The sequence below is a fragment of the Neoarius graeffei genome, chromosome 7 (genome assembly GCF_027579695.1).
Source record: "Neoarius graeffei isolate fNeoGra1 chromosome 7, fNeoGra1.pri, whole genome shotgun sequence".
In the NCBI taxonomy this organism is placed as follows: domain Eukaryota; kingdom Metazoa; phylum Chordata; class Actinopteri; order Siluriformes; family Ariidae; genus Neoarius; species Neoarius graeffei.
The window spans coordinates 59,818,968-59,826,372 of NC_083575.1; the positions used below are offsets into that span (position 1 = coordinate 59,818,968).

The 7,405-nt window shown below is 39.9% G+C and overlaps 1 protein-coding gene across 1 annotated transcript; it reads right to left on the reverse strand.

The window, feature by feature from the left end:
* Window positions 1-1,699: 1,699 nt before the first annotated feature.
* si:ch211-223p8.8 (dual specificity protein phosphatase 13A family protein) lies at window positions 1,700-3,721 on the reverse strand. The gene is made up of 3 exons (XM_060924971.1): window positions 3,570-3,721; window positions 3,264-3,481; window positions 1,700-1,948 (listed from the first exon to the last, which is right to left on the reverse strand). Exons 1-3 carry the CDS (start codon window positions 3,719-3,721, stop codon window positions 1,725-1,727), a joined length of 594 nt encoding a protein of 197 aa, XP_060780954.1. The 3' UTR covers window positions 1,700-1,724.
* Between the last annotated feature and the right edge of the window lie 3,684 nt (window positions 3,722-7,405).

The window sequence follows — 7,405 nt, forward strand, 5'->3', positions numbered from 1 at the left end:
CGAAAGGGGAAGAGGGAGGGGGGGGACATGGGGTGTGTACTTCCGCTCAATAGAACAACGGGTTTTTTGTAGCCGTTAGCTTGCGCTTTGGAAAAAATGGCAAAAAAACAAGAAAGCTTACTAAAATTTTTCAAAGTCCCACAACAGCCGGATCCTAAACGACCTAAAATGGACGACGTTGGACACGGTGACACTGCACCAGCACCTGCTGCAAGTGTACCAGTCCGCGGGAAAAAGTCAAAAGTTTTGACAAAGAACATGGCGAAAAGGGAAAAAAGGTGACTGGTAGGCTACCGTACATTTCAACAGGAATGGACAGAGGAATTCGCCTTTGTGGGGTGAGAGGGTTCTGCTTTGTGTCCAATAGGCCTATACAATGACAAGATTGCATCGATGAAATAATGAAATAAAGCGGCACTTCAAAACACGCCAAGCTACGTTTGCGTCAAAATATTCAGCGGGGGACAGGAAGAAGACGGCATGTCAAGAGCCTCTTCATTATGAAAAAGAATATATTACACTCAAATTGTTGGTCATATGTAAAAATGCATTTTAGTTGTATTCAGCGTCACTTTTTATATATGGCTCTCACGAAAATGTATTTGAAAATATGTGGCTTTCATGGCTCTCTCAGCCAAAAAGGTTCCCGACCCCTGCCTTAACGTATGTGTGGAGAGCGAGAGTGAACTTGAGTGCCTGTTTGGAGAACATTCTGAGCGTTGTCCATTGTTGTCCAGGATTTGATAACTGGTGCTTTTGCAATACATGTCATGCAATAGGCGTGTGTGCGTAAAGTTATAGTAAACCGGCGCCCCCCGCCTTTTTTTTTTGAGTCGCCAGACCCACCCACCTCCTGCGTTCCGGCCCGGGACCTCCCACTTCACAAATTAAGCACTGCCACATGGACACAGGGAGAACATGCAAACTCTGCACAGAAAGGCCCTCGCTGGCCACGGGGCTCAAACCCGGACCTTCTTGCTGTGAGGCAACAGTGCTAACCACTACACCACTGTGCCGCCCCTTGCTGGAACATGTTTTGGCTTATTAGTTTCAATGAAAGGAAATTTGTAATGCTATAACATACAATGATATTTGATATAATTATGTGCTCCCAACTTTGTGGCAAAAGTTTGGGGAAACGGCACATATGGGTGTGATGGTCAGGTGTCCATATACTTTTGACCATATAGTGCATATATTTAAGTGAGGGGCGGCACGGTGGTGTAGTGGTTAGCACTGTTGCCTCACAGCAAGAAGGTCCGGGTTCGAGTCCAGCAGCTGATGAGGGCCTTTCTGTGCAGAATTTGCATGTTCTCCCCGTGTCCGCGTGGGTTTCCTCCGGGTGCTCCGGTTTCCCCCACAGTCCAAAGACATGCAGGTTAGGTTAACTGGTGACTCTAAATTGACCGTAGGTGTGAATGTGAGTGTGAATGGTTGTCTGTGTCTATATGTCAGCCCTGCGATGACCTGGCGACTTGTCCAGGGTGTACCCCGCCTTTCGCCCGTAGTTAGCTGGGATAGGCTCCAGCTTGCCTGCGACCCTGTAGAACAGGATAAGCGGCTACAGATAATGGATGGATGGATTTGTTAAGTGCAACTGCAGAGTTAACCGCAAATTAATTTGAATGTTAGTTAAAATTAATAATAATAACGTACAAATTCAACATGCTGTCATTTGTCTGTTCAAGCGTTCTCTTGTTTTACACATATTAATGCATCTGGTGCTAGTTTTCTTCATGCACAGGACAGTCACTTTGAGATTTGCTCTTTAGTTCAGAATCCAGATTTATAAGATGCTTCAGAAATCCTCGATTTGGAAAAATCCACCTCTTCTCTTTAACCTTCAGGATAGCCTCCACTAATGTGTAGTTGTGATAGATCATTAAATAAGCCAAGACCAGGGCAGCAGAACGGCTTACACCAACAGCACAGTGCACAAAGACTTTGGCTGAGGAAAAAAGCATAATAAATGTTAGAAAATGAATTGGTAACTGTCTTTGTAGCACAGATCACTTTACACAGGATACTACCCAGTGTTGAAAATCAGTATAAACTGATACAAAATCTATATGAGTAAACATGAACTTATCCTGCATAAATTGAGAGGGTGCATTGAGTGATTTGTGAAAAACATAGAAAATACACGTTTTATACATTTCAAAAGACCTGGTGTCCAATACTTTGAGCTATAAAGCATCCAGATATTTAAAAGAACAAAGGTTGTGTAGGTTCAAAATTCAGAAGAACATATTTTCACAGGGGACATAAACTGTACCAATTTATTATATCAGTATTAAAGGTAGACTGCCTTTCAGATTTTTCAAGTGTAGGTCATAAAAAGAATTTTCCCTGACACCCAATTATTTTTGTTTAGTGGACCGAAAGCTACTGAATTTGAATCACAGACTTCCAGTTTTATTAGTTTTTTAAAAATAGAACAATTAATGAATTTAGGGCCATGTGGTCCTAAATTCTCTGTTATTTTTTCCTCCTTCACCATGACCCAATTCAAGATACTATGTCATGCATCACATGGTGGGCTTTCCCCGTTCACACAAGGCATTGTGGGATACAAATTTGAAACAGGAGAGAAAAATGGAGGACGTGAATGAAATGTGAAAGACCGACTACAGTAACAGAAAGCGAGAAGAAAAGACGTTATGTTGCGAAGGAAAGGAAACACAGGACCAAACTAATAAATATCAGCACCTCGGTGTGATCAGCTGTTTGTTTAGCGACAGAATGAGGTGACTGTCAGTGCACGGTCAAGGTAAACCTGTAGATGACAGTAATGCAACACTGTGGATGTCAGCTGCTGTAAAACCCAAAAGAAGAAGGAAAAGAAGAAGAAGGTAAACATGTGCGTACGCACACCAGACTTCCTCTGTCTACTTGACTGCATGAAGCAAGCAATTTCATGCACATTATTTGCTCAGGAATCCCCTCAAATTAAATAACTTCCCAGCCACAGAATGTCCTGTTCTTTTTTTTTTTTTAGATATTGCAGAAATAAACATATATCACAATGACCAAATTTCAGAGGGAACTAAATTTCACCGATTTTATGAAATCGAAAGGCTGTCTAGCTTTAACAATTTCAAAAGCTCCAAAATATGTAAATAAAAAATTAATAATACTTTGCAATCCATAAGGGAATGATGATATTATTATGTGTTCATTAACATTTTTATACTGTAGCACAGCAGAATTTACCACACTGAAATACTCCAATGTAGTACGTCAGACAAATGAGTGCGTCATACCACCGGGAGTGCTAAGAGCCTGATGAATATACTGTGCAGAAGGGTAGAAGAAAGGTGAAATATCAAATGTCGGCAGGTCATTAGCTGCTACTCCGTAGTATTGCACTGTGGTACCATAGAAATCATCACTACCTTTGCAACACATTTTCCCATGAGCAGCATTCAGAACATGAGTAACACCAAGTCTCCAAAGTCCATATCTGTCATGAGACATGTACCTGTAGAACGGTCAGTAATATATTATACAATAAGAGATTACAGATAATGCAGGCTTTAGAACCATATAACAAACATTAACAGACTTACATGTCTCCCAGAAACAGACTGGGCCACACTTCATCAACATGGTTGCATGATAACTGACCTCCATGTAGGATTTCCTCCAGCTGCTCAACAGTGGGAGAGTCAAGTACACTGGAAATACTGTTCTCTTTTGGGCATTTGGGAGAATCCACCATCTTAGTGTTGGCTCATTGAATGACACAGCCAGGTGTGTGATCACTGTATTAACTCCTAGTCTCCAGTAGATGCCACTGTATTTGCATTTGATCCAAGCCTATATTGTTTTGAACATGCCCTTATCGACTTCCCCTGACCATTTTCCTTTGGGAAAATCACTATCATAATCTTAATGACTGTTCCATTACTTTATTATGTAAACATGGCCTTAGACTTCAGGAGTGGAATGTGCCCAGAATGCATCTGATCTAAGTACTAAAAAAGTTTAAAACAGTGGGAGAAAAATGGGGTTAAGCTCATTCATTCATTTGACATTATTAACTGCTTTATCATGGTCAGGGTTGAAGCAGATCTATACCTGGATGGGACTTTAAATAAAGTATCTAACATTTCAAGAGTATTATATACTTTGTCAGACACCGAGGGAAGTGCTTCAATTAGAGTGGTTTTTTTTTTTTTTTCCTGGAAAGAGAAAGTGTATCATTAGAGTTATATGAGGCACTTTTGAATCATTATACAGTAAAACATCAACAAGGGTGTGTTAAAACCCACACTGAAACACAAGGGGCCAGCTATGTCTGGAAAAGAGCTGTCACTGAGTGTAGGCCAATAAAATAAGTTAAGCAATTAAAAAAAAATTATTCTAAATCATTAACTAATTATGACTAACACGTGAACAATAAATCTCGTTGGCTTAGGGTGGAACCTCACAATGGGAGAGAGGTGTTTTAGGGATGAGCTCAACGGGTTATGACTTAATTAGCCTTCCTGTTGTACCACATATTTATGTGATGCTCATTCTCTTGATAGGAAAGTGACTTTTCCAGTCCAGTCACTTTATTTTTAGCATCCAAATGCTTTTTGATTTGATTTGATTTGATTTATTCGGTAAATAATATAAAACATATAACAAATACAAATATATATATTCTAAATCATTAACTAATTATGACTAACACGTGAACAATAAATCTCGTTGGCTTAGGGTGGAACCTCACAATGGGAGAGAGGTGTTTTAGGGATGAGCTCAATGGGTTATGACTTAATTAGCCTTCCTGTTGTACCACATATTTATGTGATGCTCATTCTCTTGATAGGAAAGTGACTTTTCCAGTCCAGTCACTTTATTTTTAGCATCCAAATGCTTTTTGATTTGATTTGATTTGATTTGATTTGATTTATTCGGTAAATAATATAAAACATATAACAAATACAAATATATATATATATATATATATATATATATATATATATATATATATGAAAGACATTAAAAACCAGGATAACACATGAAAGTGAAAGCACTTATTTCCAACGTGGTCCTCGGAATCACATAACCATCATGGACACATTACTACAAAAAAAAAGACAAGAGACCAAAAGTTATAAAAAGAAAAACAAAACAAAAACAAAAAAATATATAAAAGTGTTATTTTCCTGGTGTACGAGTTGATTAAAACGATAAAATTTAACTGCAGACTTAAAATTGACTAAACTATTTATGGATTTAATATGGCCTAGAAGAGCATTCCAGGCCTTGACATCCGTGTACATAAAAGTGGAAGTACCATAAGGACCTTTGTGAGGTATCTGCAGAGAAGTGCCACTTGACCTTGTGTTAAAAGAATGGGAATTTTGTACAAAGCTGAACTGGCCTGAAAGAAAATTTGGCACATTACTGTGGAGAATTTTGAAGGTTAGGTTCAGCTTCAGCTGGATATTTCGTGCTTCAACTGGCAACATATTTACCTGCTTAAATTCTTCAGGCCCTATATGTGTTCTGGCTGGTGTATTCAAAATGAAACGTACAATCCGATTCTGTGCAACTTGCAATTTTTGCTTGAACTTTTTAGTCAACCCAGAATACCGAGCCATGCAAGCATAGTCATAATGACATTGTATAAGGGCCGATCTCATCTCATTATCTCTAGCCGCTTTATCCTTCTACAGGGTCGCAGGCAAGCTGGAGCCTATCCCAGCTGACTACAGGCGAAAGGCGGGGTACACCCTGGACAAGTCGCCAGGTCATCACAGGGCTGACACATAGACACAGACAACCATTCACACCTACGCTCAATTTAGAGTCACCAGTTAACCTAACCTGCATGTCTTTGGACTGTGGGGGAAACCGGAGCACCCGGAGGAAACCCACGCGGACACGGGGAGAACATGCAAACTCCACGCAGAAAGGCCCTCACCGGCCCCGGGGCTCGAACCCAGGACCTTCTTGCTGTGAGGCGACAGCGCTAACCACTACACCACCGTGCCGCCATAAGGGCCGATATTAACATTTTCTTTGTTTCTTTGCTAACACCGTTAGCATGCCGATAAAGAAACTTTATTTTAGCATTGGACTTTTTTACTATCTTGTCCACAATGCTCCCACCATCAAGGGACTGGTCTAAAGTTAGGCCCAAGTACTTGACCTGTGAACAACAGGCAAGTTCTTTGTCACCACAGCGCACGTGAATGGATTTCGTTTTATTGAGTTTTCTCTTCGAAGAAAAGAGAATAGACTCAGTCTTGCCTAAATGAAGTGATAGCCTATTATCAATCAGCCATTCCTTGATTGACTCCATCTCCGTCTAAAGTCTATGTTGAATTACCTCTGGACTCTTATCGGCCACAATTAGGGCAGAGTCATCGGCATAGAGCAGTAATTTACAGCTAACAGAAGAGGTAATATCATTAACATCGATCAAAAATAACAAAGAGCCCAATATCGACCCTTGAGGTACTCCACAAGAACTGTCTTCTGGATCTGAAAGAGTACCCCCAATATCAACCACGTGTTGGCGATTGCTAAGGTAAGATCTAAACTAATCCACAGTCTGTTGATGAAGACCTATTGATTCCAGCTTCATCAAGAGTATATTGTGGTCCACCATATCAAAGGCTTTCTGGAGGTCCAGCAGCACCATCCCTATGTAGTTGCCTTTGTCCTGTTCAAGCTTTATATAATCTAAGAGGTGAACCAAACAGGTCTCGCTTGAAAATGTTGATCGAAAACCTGACTGATACTCATATAGGAGAGCAATATCAGAGAGGTAGTGATTAAGTTGATCATACACCACTCTCTCAAATAATTTAGATAAGAATTAATACAGGTCTGTAGTTGCCAGGATCCAATTTACAGGTTTTCTTGTAAAGAAATGTTACCCTTGCATCAGGAAAAATACCAGAAGACAGAAACAAATTCAGAATAAAGGCAAGGGGAGATTAAATGAGCTCGGCACCATCTTTAACAAAAAGAGGAGACAGCTGATCTAAACCGATAGCCTTGCTCGAATTTAGATTACACAAGATCTTATGAACCTGTTCCACAGACACCGCTGAAAAACAGAAAGAATTAGGCATTACATTTTTTTGACCGATAATATTCTAACGCATGACTCTTTCCTGTCAAATTCACTCAAGCACACAACTTAGAAAACTCAGAACACACTATGTTAAAGGAACAGTGGACATAACTCTGTTCCTGAAAATTCTGTTGCTTGATGAGTTTGTTTTATTTGTGTACAATCACTTCCTCTGTAAATCAGTGCAACCGACTAGAACTTTACACCAAATGTTGTAGTTGTACATAATTTAAGAATCAGGACAGTAATATGTATCATAAGGACTCCCCTGATAGAGCTTTCTTTCTTTCTGTGCTTGGAGTATGATCTCTTTTTGTGATTCTC

Excerpts from the sequence above, each read along its gene's own strand:
- si:ch211-223p8.8 (XM_060924971.1), bottom strand. The coding sequence starts at position 3,721 with ATGGTGGATTCTCCCAAATGCCCAAAAGAGAACAGTATTTCCAGTGTA. Across the intron at positions 3,482-3,569 it reads AGTCTGTTTCTGGGAGACAT|GTACATGTCTCATGACAGAT; the intron begins GTAAGTCTGTTA and ends ACCGTTCTACAG. Across the intron at positions 1,949-3,263 it reads GGCTCTTAGCACTCCCGGTG|CCAAAGTCTTTGTGCACTGT; the intron begins GTATGACGCACT and ends TTTTTTCCTCAG.